The 19,081-nt window shown below is 47.8% G+C and overlaps 1 protein-coding gene across 1 annotated transcript in view; it reads left to right on the top strand.

The window, feature by feature from the left end:
* The window catches only part of dcaf5 (ddb1 and cul4 associated factor 5), a 119,816-nt gene that overhangs the window by 81,632 nt on the left and 19,103 nt on the right, over positions 1-19,081 (top strand). The window contains 1 exon segment of the mRNA XM_038784919.1: positions 11,559-11,577. Within this exon segment, the coding sequence (XP_038640847.1) occupies positions 11,559-11,577 (19 nt within the window).

Here is a 19,081-nt window from a genome sequence, read left to right as displayed (position 1 = left end):
CAGCCTGCCCCAGTCTCGCGCCACCTGGATTCCCAAATACCGGAAATTTTCCTCAACTAACCTAAACGGTAGCCCTCTCAATCTGTTCTCCTGGCCCCTTGCCTGTACCACAAACATTTCACTCTTGACCGTATTTAATTTGTATCCTGAGAACTGGCCGAACTCCCTCAGCATTCCCAGTATAGTTCCCATCCCGGCCACTGGGTCCGACACGTACAGGAGCAGGTCGTCTGCATAAAGAGAAACCCTATGTTCCACCCCGCCCCTCACCATCCCCTTCCAACCCTCTGCGGCTCTCAGCGCAATCGCCAGCGGCTCTATGGCCAGCGCAAACAGCAGCGGGGAGAGCGGGCAGCCCTGCCTGGTCCCTCGGTACAACCTAAAGTACTCCGACACTTCTCTGTTGGTCCTGACGCTGGCCCTCGGGGCCTGATATAATAATTTGATCCAATCCACCAATCCCTCCCCGAACCCAAACCGTCCGAGCACCTCCCATAGATATTCCCACTCCACCCGGTCAAAGGCCTTCTCGGCGTCCATAGCCACCACTACCTCCACCTCTCTACCCGCCGGGGGCATCATTATCACATTGAGCAATCTCCTCAGATTGGCCGCCAGCTGCCTACCTTTCACGAACCCCGTTTGATCCTCCCCAATCACCTCCGGTACACAGTCCTCCATTCTACCCGCCAGTACCTTTGCCAGGAGCTTGGCATCTACATTAATCAGGGAGATTGGCCTGTAGGACCCGCACACCTCCGGGTCTTTACCCCGCTTTAATATCAGAGATATGGTGGCTTGTGACATCGTCGGCGGCAGGGTCCCTCTGTCCCTTGCCTCATTGAAAACCCTCGCCAAGACCGGGCCCACCAGCTCAGAGAACTTCCTATAAAACTCTACTGGGTATCCATCCGGCCCCGGGGACTTCCCCGACTGCATGGCCTTTAGGCCCCCCAATACCTCCTCTACTCTAATCGGGGCCCCCAGCTCTTCCACTCGCCCCCCCCCCCAACTGTTGGGAATGTTAACCCATCCAGAAACCTTTTCATCCCCTCCGGTTCTTTTGGCGGCTCCGAAGTATACAGCTTACGATAGAAGTCCCGGAATACCCTATTCAATTCTGCCGGATCCTCCACTTTGTGCCCCCCCTCGTCCCTCACTCTACCTATTTCCCTGGCCGCCTCCCTCCTCCTAAGTTGCTGCGCTAACAGTCTGCTAGCCTTTTCCCCATACTCGTACACCACTCCCCTCGCCTTCCTAAGCTGTTCCACGGCCCTGCTCGTGGATAGTGCCCCCAGTTCCGCCTGTAGCCTCTGCCTTTCCCTGAGTAAAACCTCCCCCGGGGACTTCGCGTGCTCTTCATCTATCCGGCCCATTTCCCTGACCAATCTATCCATCTCTGCCCGGTCTGCCTTGGCTCTATGGGCCCCAATTGAAATCAGCTCCCCCCGCACTACTGCCTTTAGCGCCTCCCACACGGTCGCCGCTGAGACCTCCCCAGTGTCATTCACCTGCAGGTAATTTTTTATACATTTCCGAAGCCTCTCGCAGATCCCCTCCTCCGACAGCAGTCCCACATCTAGCCTCCATTGCGGGCGTTGATAGCTCGCTCCCCCGAACTGCAGGTCCACCCAATGCGGGGCATGGTCTGAAATGGTAATTGCTGAGTATTCCGTGTTCTTTACCTCCCCCCTACAGTCCCTGCTTAACACAAAGAAATCTATCCTGGAATATACTTTGTGGACGTGCGAGTAGAACGAGTAGCCCCTTCCTGTTGGCTGTCCCTCCCTCCAGGGGTCCACTGCCCCCATTTGCTCCATAAACCCTTTCAGCTCCCTTGCCATTGCTGAGAGCCTACCCGTTCTGGGACACGACCGATCCAAAGTCGGGTCAAGGACCATGTTAAAGTCCCCTCCCATTATTAGCCTGCGAGAATCCAAGTCCGGGATCTTCCCCAGCACTCTTTTAATGAAGTCCACGTCATCCCAGTTCGGGGCATATATATTCACCAGCACCACTCTTCTCCCCTCCAGCCTGCCCCGTACCATCAGGTATCTGCCCCCCCTGTCTGCGGATATGCCCTCTGCCTCAAATTGCACACGCTTGTTGATCATGATTGCCACCCCTCTGGACTTCGAGTCCAAGTCCGAGTGGAAGACCTGGCTAATCCAGCCCTTCCTTAGCCTGGTCTGGTCTGACACTTTCAGATGTGTCTCCTGCAACATAATTACGTCCGCCCTCAGGGCCCGCAAGTGCGCGAACACCCGCGCCCTCTTAACCGGCCCATTCAGTCCCTTGATGTTCCAGGTGATCAGCCTGGTCGGGGGGCACATCCCACCCCCCCCACCCCGCCGGTCAGCCATAGCCTTTCTCGGGCCGGCCCCTGACCCGTGCGTCGCGCCCTTCCTGGCCCGCCCTATAGCTGCCTCCACCCTCGACCTCCTTTCCAGTGCCTATTTCAAGTCCCTCTCCCGTCAGCAGAACAACCCCCCCCTCCCCTAACCCCATCCCCCGATACCCCCACCCCTGCCATCTACTGGCTATAGCTTTCCCCCCCATCTGACTTCCTTGACTAGCCAATCTGCTAGCCCGGTGACTCAACACTCCGGCGCCTTCCTGTCCCATTCCCCTTGTTTCCCCGCCCTCCTCCCCACCCACTGGGGCAAGCCGGCTCCAGTGTCTTCCGCGAGCTGCACAAAAAGCCCAAACAGGAAAAAAAAAGGGAAAAAACATAGAAAAAAGAGAAAAAGCACATAAATGTCCATGAACAAAGGAAAGAGTCTCAAATGTTCCGTTTGGCCCCATTGGCCCAGCAAACCGTTGAGCAGCAGTCCAGGCACATTCGGCGTTCCTCCCCACAGAAATCCTCGGGCCCTAACTCGTGTCCTTAGGGCCTCCTTTCGGGGCCATCCCCAGGTCCCTCACAAAATCCATCGCTTCTTCGGGCTCGGAAAAGTAGTGGTGTTGACCCTGGTGCGTGACCCATAGCCGAGCTGGGAACAGCAGACCAAACTTCACGTGCTTCTTGAACAGCACCTCCTTGACATTCTTAAAGGCTGCTCGCCGCCGAGCCACCTCCTGGCTTAGGTCCTGATAGATGCGGAGCACACTGTTATTCCACATGCTGCTCCTGGCGCTCTTTGCCCACTGCAGCACCCGCTCCTTGTCCACGAACCTGTGGAACCTAATCACCATCGGGCGGGGGGGTCCGCCCAGCCGCCCCTGCCTTGCCTGCACCCTGTGTGCCCCCTCCAGCTCCAGCGGTCGCGGAAAGGCTTCGGCCCCCATCAGCTGCTTCAGCAGGTCTGCTACAAACGCTGCAGCATCAGCTCCCTCCGCCCCCTCCGGGAGGCCGACCATCCTCAGATTGTTCCTGCGGACTCTATTCTCCAGCTCCTCTACTCTGTCCAGCAGTCTTCTCTGCCGCTCTTTCAGGCCGTCCACTTCTAGCGCTGCAACCGTTTGCGCATCCGCCTGCTCCTCCACCGCTTCTCCCAGCTCCTTAACTTTAACATCCTGGGCGTCCAGCCTCTGGTTCAGCTGATCCACCGCTTTCTGGATTGGGTCCAAGCTGTCCCGCTTCAGCGCTTCAAAACTGGACTTCATTACCTGGAGCATGTTATCCAGCGCCAGCTGGATTGCTGAGTCCGGGTTCCGTGTGTCCGCCATCTTAGGTCCCAGGTAATTTTCTTCCGGTCCTTGTCTCTGTCCCTTTTTCTCCTTCTTCTTCTGCTTTCTGGAATCCCGCTGTTCCATATGCCGCAGCCCGCTCCTCAGCGCCTCCGCTGCCGCTTTCCTTCGCCCAGCTCCTTCAATTTTACCTCTTGGGCATCTGAAGTGGGTCCAAGCTGTCCCTCCTCAGCAACTCCAAACTTTTTCTTTTTCCCTTTGTCCTGGAGGAAGGAAGGTCCGTGGGTCCGCCATCTTAACCTGCAGGTCAGCTTCCTCCTTCTCTCTCTCTCTCCTTCTTCCTCACCTGCTGGCCTCCACACTTACATCCTCTGCAGCCCGCTCTCCTCCTCTGTTCCAGGCAGCCTTTCTGCCGCCTCCGTAGTCCCGCTATCGCGGGGAAACAGCTGTTCCAGCCGGCCGGAGTGAGAGCCCACCGAATGTGCGGCTCACTCGGACATCGCCGCCACCGGAAGTCTATTTATCCTCAAATCTGTGCAAATTGCAGCCCCGTGGTCAGGAATACAGTGGATTGTGATCTTAAATATTCTTGCAGCATTGGGTAAATTCATATAAATTAGCTCATTTGGAGGTTAGTTTAGCCCTGTATTGGGAATTGACAATACCTAACCAGGAATGTGGGCAACAAAAAGGCACTGTACTAGCTTAATTTCTCTCACTCTGGGCAGTTGGCAGTTTGATATTTGCACTGCGGGCGGTAGTATAGTATGCTATAAATTTGTTTCCTTTGGTCCTGTACCTCCTGGACCAAACATCTCCTGCTATTGAAGCTCATTCTGTGGACCTCAGAAAGCTTTTAAGTAGGTTCCGCACAAGAGATCATTAACAAAAATAAAAGCAAGGAATTGGAGGTAATCTTGCTAAATGGGTCAGTAATTAGTTGAGAGATCGGAAACCGAGTAGGGAGAAAAGGAATATATCCTGATTGGCGGAATGTGACATGCCGTTCGCCAGGAATTTTTTTTGAGGGCTCAGCTTTTCATCATGTGGATCAATCAGTTAGTTTGCAGATGGCACTTAATTAGTATTGCTTCTACTGCATATTCCACCCTGAAAGTATGCCGAAAAATTAAGAACAGCATAGCAAAACCAAACACAGGCAGAAGGGAAAATGCCAGTGAGAAAGTAGTGGCAATGCCAACAACAATAACTGGTTCCCTCAGTGCTAAATGCCTTCCAATGAATGTGTCTGAAACAACATTTTGTAATGGAACAAACCATACCAAAGGACTGTGCCTAAACTACCTTGTCAAAAAGTTTATTTATTACCTTCTTAAATAAAATATTCAATAAAAAATATTATCATCCAGTGTGGTGCTGAAGACCATGACCCTAGATTTGAGTCCCATTACCAACTGAGCCAACCGGGATGTGCGGTTACTTTCTCCACAAAGCCTTTTCAACGAGTGACGGCCCAAACCTTTTCAAATTTTTGCCTGACCCCGATATTCTGAACCAGAAATCTTTGGACAGGGTACTTTGGGCACAGTTCTTTTACAGATATGATTTGTTCCATTATGAAATGTTATAGCTGACACATTCATTGCTATTGTTGCTGGCACTACCTTTACCGTCTCTTTGGCATTTTACCTCTGACTCTGTTGTGAATTTGCTATCCTGGTCTACATTTTGAGAAATTATAACCCATACAAAACACAAAGTTTTAAAACTTCACCCGTGCTCTTGCCACCAACCCGAAACCTGTTGGGGACAGTTGTCTATGTGTTGGCAGCAGCAATGAGTGCCGAATGTGCATGTCCAACCATTCCTGATGCCTTTCCAGTTGGTGTCAGGAGTTGCAGAGAAATAAATTTGCGCATGAATGTGGAAAGTTCAGTAAACTGGAGTAAATTTGTGCAGTCAGTGTCAACTGCTGTTTTAATATGCAGTTAACAGCAAAACAAAGCATCAACACCAAATCTTTTTATGGGTAAGCAAACTTTTTTTTAGATATGTGGGTGAAAGTTAATGTCTACTCAACCCATGGCAAACTGAAGCCTCCTGAATTCTTTCCCATTACTTTTAAAAGGAGGATATTGATTTCAGTAGCTGGGGTCCAATGTGAATCATATTAACGTTTCTGAATTGGATTGGATGTGCATAGCTCATTTTTCAGTGTTTTGGGAGAGCTTTGAACTGCTGCACATCCTATATACAGGATGTCTTTAAGAACTTCCTTTAACATGCAAATCTCAAAATTAAACTTATTGTTAGTTTTCAGTTATCAATTGTATTTTGGGACTGTCTGAGACTATGGAGAGGCCAATTTTGATGTGTGAGCATGACACAGGTTGCAGCTGCCCATAAGGCAGTGGGGACCTGGGATGATTTTCTGCATTTTTCAGTTACATGTGGTAGGCATGCTACAAATGTACAATGTGTGTCCATTAAGTAGCTTGCACATTGTGGATAGGAAGTCAGGTGCTTTTCCATCTTCTTGAACTAAGATTACAAGCTCTAATTAGAATTATTCCTGGTATTTTCATCTAGCGGCTTCCCACCTCCAGCAGCTCCACCCCTGTACACCTGTAGGCCATCTGGCAAGGTCTTCCCTCCCAATGCTGCCTCAGGCAGCAATTGGAAAGCTAACAGATTACACTATTCGATGACTCTTGACTGTCAACCAAATAGATCTTAATCCCATTGCCAACATTTTTCAAGTTAATAAGTAAATGTTCCAAAAAAATGGGAAAAACATCCTTTTTTAATGCTTTTATAATTTTTCTCATGGATTGCAGCAGTTTCTTGGAGGGTTGGTAACTTTGCCTTAAAGGCTTGCCGCAACTCAAAGGACTAGTGACCAACTGCAGTGGCATGACTCTGGAAGTGGAGAAAGATATCTGGGGACATTGAAGGGATTAGAAGGGTGCCCAGGTTCTCTAACATGGAAGTGGAAGTCAATATGGTGCAAATTGGAGTTCTTGCATGATGCATTCTTTGGATGGTATTGGTGTGTACCACAACATGTTGCCAAATGGATTGGGAAGTAGCAGCACAGCATGTTAACACCAACAATATGCACTAGTCCTAGGTACAGTAGTTTAGTGAACTCACCAGAGGTAAGTGTCCCATCTCATCATGGTTACTGCTTGACTCTGTGCAATCCTTGCTTTCATATTTGCCCAATCTGTCATTTGTTTGTTTTCCCACATACCTCCTGCCCATATTTACCCATTGTTGTGAGGAGAAGAATTTGCCATACTGCCTTTCTGTAGTTTACTTCACTCTGAAATGTTTGCCTCCCTTCACAAAGTAGCATTATCATGCACACTGTGATAAGCAATCTGTGCATTATGGCTGGAAGCCATTTTACTGTAGGCAAGATCTTCCACTGTACTTGCAGATGCTATACTCAATGAGCTGAGGACTGAGAGCTCAGATGATACAGTTGCTGCACTTGAACCTTCAGTTGCGTGTAAGAATTTCCTTCCACACTTTAATGGATTCCAACCTGCATTCAAATTCATCTTTGAGATGGAGCAAACAAGCTCCCTTTCCTTGATGTGCTAGTTGAGAATTCTGCTAATGGATTCATGACTATTACCACGCACCCATCTTACTAGTCAATATATGCAGTTGGATTCCTATAGTTCCATGAACTGTAAGATTTACCTCTGTCTGCAACCTCATAAATAAGGTCTGAACCATTTACAAACCACGCAAGCTTCCTGAGGACACTCGGATTAGATCATTGTTCTATGTATCTCAAACTTATGGATGGGCATAAGGCTGCCACTTTCTGTCCCGGAAAGTGCCCAGTCACCACACAAATGAGTAATGTGGTATATGAATTTCAGTACCAATGTGATGCCAGATACACAGCCGTACATGCCAATACCTGGTGCATTTATGTCAAACAGTATATCCCTTCAGCTGTTCGTAACGGACAAAATACTGACAGTACTTGACTTTCAAAACTCAATAGAGGGCTCAGTTCAGCGAACAAATGTTAAAGTCAGCTTCTGGGTGTGTTTGGCGGGCTGTTTCTCGTCGGCTGCAACCCCAAGAAACACCCCACCATGAACGGTGGCAGATCGGGGCGCCATTTTAACCACCAATCCCGATCTTCCTCCCCCCCCCCCCCCGGCCTTTTGGTGTATTCCCCCCCCCCCCCCCCCCCCCCCAAAAAAAAATCCATATTGGGGGCCACTGGAACCTCTCTCTCTTTCTCTCTCTACTCCCCCCCCCCCCCCCCCCCACCACCACCAATGGGCAAGCCCTACCTGGGCCTGGACCCTGAGGCTGGCAGTGCTAAGGTGCTTGGTGCCAGGGGGAGATACTACCCTTCCCTGTCCCTGACCACCTGTGCATCTCCCCCCCCCCCCCCCCCCGAGATGCCACTATGCCTGGTTCACGTTTGTGTGAACGAGTACTAAATGGCACCCTGGCGAGGACTCGCAGGCTCGGCCATTACCTCCCAGGCAATGAGTGAATCCGCCATCCGCGTATTTAAATTAATCTAATGCGTCACTTAAATATGATGTCATGGGTTTCTCCCTGTGATGGCGAGATCCAGACCTTGCCAGGCAGAGAGTGTTGGATGACTTGCGATCGGCGCGGAGCCCGATTTGGAGCTCTTGAGCAATTCACCTTCTGTGCCTAGATCCGCGCAATAGCGATGCTGTTTCCAACATCAGATGTGATTCCGCAATCGGACAACACATACTAAACAATCCCGATTTGTATTAAGAATCACACAAATGGGAGCCTTACAGTGGTAGCCATGGAGTGAACGGTCGCAAATTTGGTAGCTTCCGCTCAAGGTGGAATTTTTCGGTCCTTTCCCCGTCTGAGGAGGTGAAAGATTTGGATGGAAAGAGGTGTAGGAGTGCCAGGAGAATGTGTAACTTCTCTGGTGTGGCTGGTGGATCCATGAGCTAGGAGTGGGTTGAGAAGAAGGGAGCTGTTGGAGCAGGAGAGTCTTCGAGGTGCGCCATAGGTTAAGATGGCGAAGGGCAAACGGCCTGTTCTGGCTGCCCAGTGGTCAACCGATTACTGGTGGACTTTTAAAATGTTAGGTTCAGTAAGCAGAGGAATGAGGCTCTGGAGGACCTGGCCAAGATGGTGGAGTCGCTTAATGTGGATATTGAGAAAGCGGGCAGAGGCTGGAGTCCCAGGGCCGGGTGATTCAGAAAGTGGAGGAGCATGATGGGCAGCTCGCCTCATTGGCCAAGGTGTGGGTGATGCGTGAGACCCAAACGAGGCTGAAGGAGAGGGTGGAGGACCTGGAGAACCGCTCCAGGAGTGAAAATTTGAGGACCGTGGGGATGCCCGAAGGAGCGAAGGCCGTTACGTATGTGGCCAAAATGTTAGAGAAGCTGATTGGGGGAGGGGAGGCCTTTGACCGGCCTCTGGAGGTCAACCAAGCGCACGGGCTGATGAGGAGGCTGCAGGCGGACGAGCCGCCAAGGGCGATAGTGGTGCGGTTGCACCACTTCTTGTTCAGAGAGAGATTCTTCGGTGGGCGAGGGAGATGAGGAGGTGCACCTGGAAAGGGAACGAGCTGCGGATGTATCAAGACCTGGATGCAGATCTGGCAAAGAGGAGGGCCAGGTTTAACCGGGCAATGCAGCCCTCTTCAAGTTGGAGGTGAGGTTTGAAGTGCTGTACCCAGCCCGCCTCTGGGTGACTTTCCAGAATCAAGAATATTATTTTGGTACGCCAGAGGAGAGAATGGAAAATGGACTGACAGGAGAAGGAGGACATTGAACTTTTGAGGAGTTGTGAGGAGGGTTTCTTTTGTTGTTTTGGAAAACATTTCCCCTTTTGAAATGGTTTGGTGGCGGGGTGTTTGGGGAGCATCAAGGGTGAGTGCATCCTTTTCTGTTTCCTTATTTCTTGGGGCTGGGGGGGGGGGGTGGATAGGGGGGTGGTAGGAGGTTTGGAGACCTTGGGCAGGGGCTGCCATGCTAGCTGGGTGGGCTAGTTAACGGGAGCACAGTGGGAGTGGTCATGAGGTAGACGGACGCAGGAGAGGGGGATGGGCTTGTGGTTTTGTTTGGGAGGTGGGGTGGGTGCTGACAAGGATGTGGTTGTTGTGGCACAGCGGGAAAAGGAGTGATGGCGGTGGACATCCAAGGAGGGGCTGGGACAGGGGCAGTCCCAAAAACGGATATTGGGGGGGGGGGGGGGGGGGGGGGGGGCTTTTGTTTTCAAGAAGAAACGCATTTAAAGATTGGTTAGCAGACAAGGCTGACAAAAGAATGGGCAGGGCAGGTGCCCCATTCGGGGCTGGACATGAAGATGAGGAGGGTGACTGTGCGAGTGGTGTTCGAGGTGGGGAATATTGTGGCAGTCTGGGGTGGGGGGAGGTTCGTGATGGTTTGTGGGATCGCTGGCGGGGGTGATCGACTCGGAGTATTCGGCGATTGTGGTTTCCGACCACACTGCGCACTGCGTGGATTTGCGAGTGGACTTGCGATGAGGAGGTGTGCGTGTGGGTGAGGGCCGCCATTTGGGGGCATGAGGTGCTGAACGATATGGGGAAGCCTCGGCAGCCACGCTGTGGGAGGCACTCAAGATGGTGGTTGGGGGGGGTGGGGAAAGAGTATATCTTGTCTTGGCGTTGCCAAATCTAATAAATTACTAGTGGGGTAGCAAACATCATTATGGTTAGGAAATGGGTAGTAGGGGAGGGGTCAGTATGGGGGTGGGTGGAGGTGACCAGCTGTAGGGGAAGGGGCTTGAGGTTATTGTTAACGGCGCCTCTGCTGTTCTCACCGGCCAGATACTCCGTGGGCCCAGTGGTGGTGTTGGCCCTGAGGGAATGGGGGCAGTGGAGGCAGCATTTAAGACTGGAGGGTGCCTCGGTGTGGGCACCGATCTGTGATAATCATCGGTTTGCACCGGGGAGGCTGGATGCTAGATTTCAGGGGTGGCGGCAGGCAGGGACTGAGCGATTCAGGGATCTGATACTAGGGGGCAGCTTTGCAAAGACCTGGAGGAAGAGTATGGGCTGCCCAGGGGGAACGATTTCAGGTACTTGCAGGTCTGGGATTTCGTGAGGAGAGAAGTGCCATCCTTTCCCAGGTTGCCACCCTTGGGGCTGCAAGAGAAGGTGCTGTCAAGGGCAAGGATAGGGAAGCCATGATGTGGAGATGCCGGCATTGGTCTGGGGTGAGCACAATAACAAGTCTTACAACACCAGGTTAAAGTCCAACAGGATTGTTTCAAACACGAGCTTTCGGAGCACTGCTCCATTTCACCTGAGGAAGGAGAAGTGCTCCGAAAGATCATGTTTGAAACAAACCTGTTGGACTTTAACCTGGTGTTGTAAGACTCCTTACAAGGATAGGGAAGGGGAAGGTGTCCATGATCTACAAGGAGCTGATGCACAGGTGGGGACATTGAGTGGAAGTAGGAGGAGGAGCTTTGGGGGGGGGGGGGGGGGGGGGGGGGGTGTTGTAGAGTCCGGGACATGGGAGTAGGCTCGACGGAGGGTGAATGTGTCCTTGTTGTGTGCGAGGCTCAGTCTTATTCAGTTTATAAGTAGTTCACAGGGTGCATATGACGGTGGCGAGGATGGGTATGTTCTATGAGGGAGTACATAGTTATGGGCAGTGCGCAGGGAGGCCAGCGAATCATGTTCATATGTTTTGGACATGTCCAAAGCTAAAGGGATTCTGAGAGGGGTTTGCAGATGTAATGTCCGAGGTATTGGGGATAATGGTGGCCCCAAGTCCAGAGGTAGCGATATATGGACTGTCGGAAGTTCCGGAGTCCAGGGGGTGAGAGAGTCCGATGTTTTGGCCTTTGCTCCCTGATAGCCCGGAGGTGGATTTTGCTTAGGTGGAGGGCCTCAGAGCTGCCGAACATGGGGGTGTGGGGTGAGTGACCTGGCGGAATTTCTGAGGCTGGAGAAGATCAAGTTCGTCATTGAGGGGGGCGGTTGATGGGTTTGCTCGGAGGTGGAGGCTGTTCATTGACTTCTTTAAGGAGGATGAGGTGTCAGCAAAGTGGGGGAGGGAACAGGGGTTAAAATGGAGAATGCAGGACTGGAGGAGGGATTTGGCACAGGGGGTAGTGGGTGTTGGTCATTTATTGCATTGTATAATATTACTTCTGCTTTAATTTGTTTAGTTTATACCTCAATAAAATATATTTTTAAACGAATCACACAAATAGCTAATTTAAGCTCATCAGTCAGGCCTGCAGTGAGGTTCACTTTCACAGGCTAGAAGCTACATGTATTCAGACACAGGGCCCTGTTCTCTGCAAACAAAAACACGCAGTGCTTTGCACCTTTTTCAACTCGATCGAAAGCATGGACCATTCCTTGGTTCATTGCCCATTGCAATGCCTTGACCAGTAAAGGTTGACTTGCCAGATTTTAATCTAAATAAAAGGTTGACAGTTAACTGTTCCTTGATGCATTTTCCATGGCAACACCTCTGTACAATCAGTCCACTTAACAACCAATCAGCATCTCTTCACGTGCAGTGTAAATTGTTGTTCCCATTGAGTTTTGGTATTTTTGCATTTGTCCTGATGAGTGCAAGATGAAAAGCTTTGACAGCCATACTTATTTGACAATGTCAATTTATTTTGTTTGTGAAGAAATAATGGGGCTATGTCCCCGAGCCCGCGGGAAAACGGGCGCTAATCACTCTGGACTTTCTTGGAGAAAGTCCAGAGTGATTCTCCGTTTTGAAAGGGGCTAGCAGGATCCTGGAGTAGTCCTCGCAGCTCCGGCTGCCGATGCAGGGTCCTGCACTGGCTGTGGGTCCGCGCATGCGCATGGCGGCTGCCTACATCGGCGGCCCCGCACAACATGGCGGCCCCAGAAATATAAGCCCCCCCCCCCCAAGATCGCGCATGCCCACCGATCAGTGGCCCCCAGTCGCGAGCCTGGCCATCCTGGAGACCCCCCAGTGACGGATGCCCCCGCCCCCTACCAGGACGACTGCGGACTGGGTTTGCAGCCGCCATTCGGAGCTCCCACCTGCTGGAACCATGCCAGCGGGAACTCGGCCAGTTGTCGGCAAAGAATCGCACGGGGGCCTCTTTCAATGGCCCCCGACTGGCGCCGCGTCGGTTCTCCAGTCCCCGGAGAATCGCGGGAAGGTGTCGGACCCGAACGTGGGTCTGATGCACCATTATCCGTCCCTCCGTCAAGCGCGATTTCGGTGCGGAGGCTCGGAGAATCCCGCCCCTTGTTTTGTTAATTGAACATATTACTTGCCATATTAGTGTAAAACATTGTCTCATTAATGCTTCAGATCAAAAATGATTATTATAAAAGACTCAATGGTACGCGAGTTGTAAAGCTATTTTAACCAAAATAATGAAAATTATCTCAAAGCCCTTTTAGTCATTTCACCAATTGAAGACAATCCTTTGACTTTAAATCATGTTGAAAGCATTGCTTAACAGCATTTCACAGTTTGCTTGTACAATGCTCATACTTCTAAGATGCAGTGTTGATTTGAAAGAGAGCCATCAGGGGTGTTTTTTGGCTTCCTGGAGCCAGGACCAGCCAGCTCTAGTTTTACAATAATTAGAACACCTCCGTGTGCAAACTGTGAGTGCTTTTGAACTTTGTACTTCCTAGGTAACCATGCGATGGAGTGCGAGTAATATCCTGCTTGTTGTGTTTGCCAATCAGATTAACCTGCCATTCTTTATTATTGCCTGGTTACTGAGTGATTTCACAAATCGGCGGCTAGAGAAAAACTGTCTCTATTGTTTCTAACCGATCCTACTCTTTGTAGCCAACTTGCATCCTGAGTAATCGTTTTATTTCCTCCTGGCACCTCGAAAAACAAATTTCAGTTGTGATCCAGCTCACAACACTTAGATTTATATAGTACCCTTCACCTAATGAAAAGTCCCCCAGGTGCTTCACAGGGACATTATAAGAAAAGGGGTAGACGCTGAATAAGATATCGATCAGATGACCCAAAAGCTTGGTCAAGGGATAGTTTTAAGGATAAGTCTTAATGGAGAAAAGCAAGTTAGAAAGCCAGAGAGGGAATGCCAGAGCTTAGGACTGAGGCATCTGAAGGTACAGTCACCAGTGGAGGAGCAATTAAATTCTACATAAAATAGATTATTTGCATTTTAGCTGTTTAATGTAAACACGTTGAGATTTTTCATGCCATCCCATCCCCCTCCCAATCCCATGTTCGAGATTCTTGCTGGGGTGAGGTTCCATGGCTGGCCTTTTGCAATTATCCCAAGAAGGTAATCTTGAATCGACAGACTTGATGACATTTGGAGAAATCAGAGTTGGAAATTTTTGGGAGGAAGAAAAAGTAGATCAAATGTCAAACTGAAAAAGCATTGGATGTGCACAGCTTAAGAATTCGGATCTTAAAAAGTGTATTTGCAGGTTAATAAAGTCCTCTTTTTGAAAAAAAAATCACAGGATTTTAGGCTTTAGAACACTGGTGCAGAGTACAAAAATCAAGAGGTGCTGTTAAACCTATACAAGTCAATGAATTATGCCATGGTTATATTATTGTGTCTGGTTTTCAAAGCCTCTCCAGTGCAGACATCTTCTCTATGTCTACCCCATCAAACCCTTTCACAATCTTGAAGATCTCTAGTTACCTCTCAGCCTTTCAATTTCTGGAGAATAGAATCCCAACTCCTCTTAGTTCTGATATCACTCTGGTAATTTATTTTACATAACTTTTGTGCATTTCAATTCTGTCCCTCTAGAAACAAAACACAATAATTTCTGTGCTTTTTATCAAATGCCCTTTTAGCATTGCTATTGTTAATGGTTCTTGTATTTACCCTCAATCTTTCTGTTCTACACCTTTAGAAACTTATTTTTGGATGTATGTGTCCTCCTTATTCTTCTAGTCAAAATGTGCTACCTTCCAGTTACCTGTATTAAAGTTCATTTTCCAATTAAATACCTATTCTGCAATTTGATTAATATCTTCCTGCATTTTGTCACTTCCACCTTCTGTATTAACTGAACCCACCCAATTTGGTGGTGTTCACATTTTAAAATTGTACTTCTGATTCCCAAGTCCAAATGATTTATGTAAATATTTAATATGTACAACGTAGTCTTAGCACAAATTGTTGCAGACCAATACTTCACAGAATCATCACAGAATTTACAGTGCAGAAGGAGGCCATTTGGCCTATCGAGTCTGCACCAGCCCTTGGAAAGAGCAACCCACCCAAGCCCACACCTCCACCCCATCCCCACAACCCAGTAACACTGCCCAACCTTTTTGGACACTGAGGGGCAATTTATCATGGCCATTTACCTAACCTGCACATCTTTGGACTGTGGAGGAAACCGGAGCACCCGGGGGAAACCCTGGCAGACACGGAGAAAATACAAACTCCACACAGACAGTCGCCCGAGGCCAGAATTGAACCTTGGACCCTAGAGCTGTGAGGCAACAGTGCTAGCCACCTTGCTGCCCTTTTGCCAATCTGAGTGACTGCCTTTTACACTTACTCTCTCTTTTGTGTTTCATTCCACTACTTGTCCCCTGGCCTTAGTAACAAGGCAGGACCTTATCGAAGGCCTTTTGGAAATCCAGATGGGTTGTTTCTACTACATTACCCTTATATTATTCCTTCTTCAAATGAATCTTGGGGAATGTTCACATTAGGATGGGACATGATAAGGTGACTAAGAAAAAAAACTATTTCTGCTGCTTGATGAGCCAATAAGGAGCAGAAATTTAATGTAATCACCAAAAAGGTAAAAGACGTTAGAGGACCATTTTTGCACAGAAGATTGTGAAGGTTAGGAATGGCATCCCAGAAATAGTGTTTTTCAAAGAGAAGTGAATAAAACCTAATGACCAAAAATGTGAAGGGACAGGTTGGGAGCATTTTTTTTTACCAAGATGGAATGTGCCATACCAGAAATCATGGTAGAAGCAGAACCCTAATAGCTTCTAAAAGGGAAATGGATACAAATCTTAAAAGAAAAGTTCAAATGGCATGGGAAAGGGCAGGAGAATGGAACTAAGGGGCAGCTCTTTCAGCATTCCAGTCGATGTATGTTGGGCTTCCTATTAATTCTAATTTTATGATTCCATTCTACAATTCCTTGTGTATTGTGCTAGGAATGTTTGAGTTTATTGATCATCATAGCTAATCTGAACTCTGCTGTCACTCAGCATCCAGTTGTATGCACGTTTAGCAGTTGGTAGGTGTTAATTAGAAACTGTCCATATTCCCGAGCAGTTCTGAAGCAGAAATAACATCCCTGATGCTCTCTTGGCCAACGTACATGTTCTTGGACTTTTCGTGTTCCTGTGTGACTCTGTGCTGCATATGAAGCTCATTTCACAGAATCACAGAATTCCTACAGTGCAGAAGGGAGACCACTTGGCCCATTGAGTTTGCACTGACTCTCTGATAGACTACTCCACCCAAGCTCATTCCCCTGCCCTATCCCCTTAACCTAACCTACACACCGTTTTTGGACACTAAGCAATTTTAGCAATTTAGCACAGTCAATCCACCTAACCTGCACATCTTTGTACTGTGGAAGTAAACCAGAGGACCCGGAGGAAATCCACACCGACACGGGGAGAATGTGCAAAGTCCACGCAGACAATGATCCAAGGCTGGAATTGAACCCTGGTCCCAGGCGCTGTGAAGCAGCAGCACTAAGCACTGTGCCGCCTCCATCATTGTATGCTTAATTTTTAAGGAAAATTATTTGTCTGTTTTGTTAATTTGAGTAAATTTAAGTTTCCACATATTTATCAGCTTTGTGTGTGTCTGCCACATTTGTGAACAGCAAACTATAGTGGAAGAAGTTTTGTTTAAAAATGCAAAAGAAGAGAAACCTGGGTGGCTGTTCAATTAACAAAGAAAGGAGCCAAATAGCTGCCACTATGGAGAAGCTTCCAGCAGCAATAATTAACTCCAATTAACAGCAAGATCTTTTCAGACAACTTTGTCATACAATGCACAATCAATGGGCATAAAGATCAGCCGGTAAATATAATCACACTTCAAACCACAGGCTAATTGTGAGCAATGAGCAGCGAGCTCGTATTTTTAGAAAACAGCACACGGTCTCATATTTGGGAGTTCTATGTGAAACTAGAGTCACTGATGACCATATAAGCCATAAAGTCATCGAGTACAGAAGATACCCTTCAGCACATCAAGTCTGCACCCACTATACTACACTAACTCTACACTAATCCCACTTTTGAGCACATGGCCCATATCTTGAACGTTATGAGATTTCAAGTGCTCACCCATGTACTCTTTAAAGGTTGTGAGGTTTCCTGCCTCTAACACCCTCCAGGCAGTGCGTTCCAGATTCCCTCCACTCTCTGGGTGAATCTTTCTTCCACAGATCCCCACTAAACCTACATCCCCACACCTTAAAATTATGCCCCTTCATTATTGACACTTCAACTAAGCGTCCAAGTAACTGTTATGCTTAGCATGGTGATCTTTGTGCATTCATTGTCCTGCAATCATACAGAATTCCTGAGTGCCACAGAGTAATAAAAGGGAACAGATGTGTGCTCAATAAAATTAATATTTACTGAGATAGCCAACAAAACAGTTGAAGCGCTTAGACTTTGTTTTTGATTAAACATATTTTCCCTAACCTGCAGCAACCCTGCAGTTAAAGTGGTTTTATTTGTCAATCTAATACCGAGAGGGCAAGCTCTCCTCTATGTACATCCTGTGGTCAAGAAAGGAGGAGGATGTACATAGAGGAGAGCTTGCCCTCTTGTGTATTAGATTAACAAATGAAACCACTTTAACTGCAGCTCATTTTCCTCCTCGCCCGTTTATATTCCTGTCTATTTCTTGTGTAATTTTTAATTCATTTTGAAGTTTGCCACAACTTTTATTCATTTTTATGTCTTTTGTGGATACAAGCTGGTCTAATAGTAAATTTTTACAATCAGCCAAAAGTCAATTTCCTGGAACATGGGACAACTTGAGTTACACCCATTGCACATAGCGTACGTTCAATTGGTATTGGCCAGACTTCAGGAGTTGGCTGTTTGATGGTGATTCATATATATTGCGGAACTCTGTTCACAAACAGAAGTATACTATTGCAGATGCTAGAAATCTGAAATAACAAATTACAGAAATTCTCAAAGCAACATTTTGTTCTATCGCTACTTTCCAGTCTAGAATTACCATTAATTTATTCAGATGATATTCTTTTTTAAGCCTCTGAAGTGCTTTCAGATTTTATTTCTGCATTTAAGACTACAGTTAGCTTGTGAATTTTCTAATGTTCCTCCGCCAGAATCTAATTTGGGACGGGCTTATATTGCACTATTGCAATATGAATGCATTTAATTTCTCAATAAAAGATTTTCCCTCCCTCCTTTAATTTTTATCCTTTTTTTCTTGTTGGAACTATCTCCATCTCCGATTAATTTCTTTTCTGGGGATTTTCTACTGTTCTTTCAAGGTTTAAATTCTACTGGTTCAAGTCCACACCATTTGCTTGTTACAGATGCATCATTTAATTTTGGGCAGTGGAAGAAAAGGCCCACTTGCTAACTTCAAAACTGGCTGTAGAGTTCCTGTAGAGTTCTCTCCCTTCCCTTCCACAACAGTTGCTAGCGTCGTTGCATGCTGATCCCAGCTGTAAATGACATAGTGGAATCATTTGCATCTCCTGTTATCTGTCTAGCCTTAAAGCTGGCTGACTGGAAATGTTAGTTTATGCATCAATGGCGATAAATTGTCCCTGCAAGATGTTATGTTCGGTATTGTCATCAAATGTAACCTTTGACCTGCCACCCCCACCACCCTTGAGTCTGATCTCCGAAGCATAATAAAACAAGCCTCTGTCCTTTGGATGAAGGAAACTGGCTTGTGGCTGTTTATTGGGTATGTCGCTGAGCATGCTCTGTCAATAACAGTGACCCCAACACTAGGATTTCTTGGAAACTGAATTAATTTCATTAAATGTATAGTTTAAATTACACTGCACAATCTTAATTCCAATGGTAAAAATGTAATTTAAACAAGAATTTTGATCTTCTCATCCTTCCCCAAACCCATTACCTTGGGTATATCTCTAAACAATCCTTCTCTGAACCTGTATACTCCCCACTGCTAACTAAGACCACTATATCTACCTTTGTAACGCCTGCCTCCTCCTGACTCAACCTTTTTCCTCGAACCTCTCATTCAAGTCCTTATCTCCAAACTTGACTCGTCCAACGCTCTGCTGGCCAGCTCTTCACCCTCCATTTCTTTGAACTTCATCTCATCCAAGTCTGCACATATCTTTCTTTCCCCGAGACCTGCTAACTTGCACTCTTGTCCTTCTGTGCTACTTTGGCTCCAAGTCCTCAGGCCTCAGCTTTTACTTTCTTATCCATGTATTTAAATCCTTTAGTGGCCTCCCCCCCTCCTCCTTTCTGTAATTTCAATCAGCCTGCAATTTCCTCAATCCCTTTTCCTC

The sequence above is a fragment of the Scyliorhinus canicula genome, chromosome 2 (assembly GCF_902713615.1).
Source record: "Scyliorhinus canicula chromosome 2, sScyCan1.1, whole genome shotgun sequence".
Classification (NCBI taxonomy): Eukaryota; Metazoa; Chordata; class Chondrichthyes; order Carcharhiniformes; family Scyliorhinidae; genus Scyliorhinus; species Scyliorhinus canicula.
The sequence above is the reverse complement of the archived record's forward strand: the minus strand, read 5'-3'. Positions and strand labels throughout refer to the sequence as shown.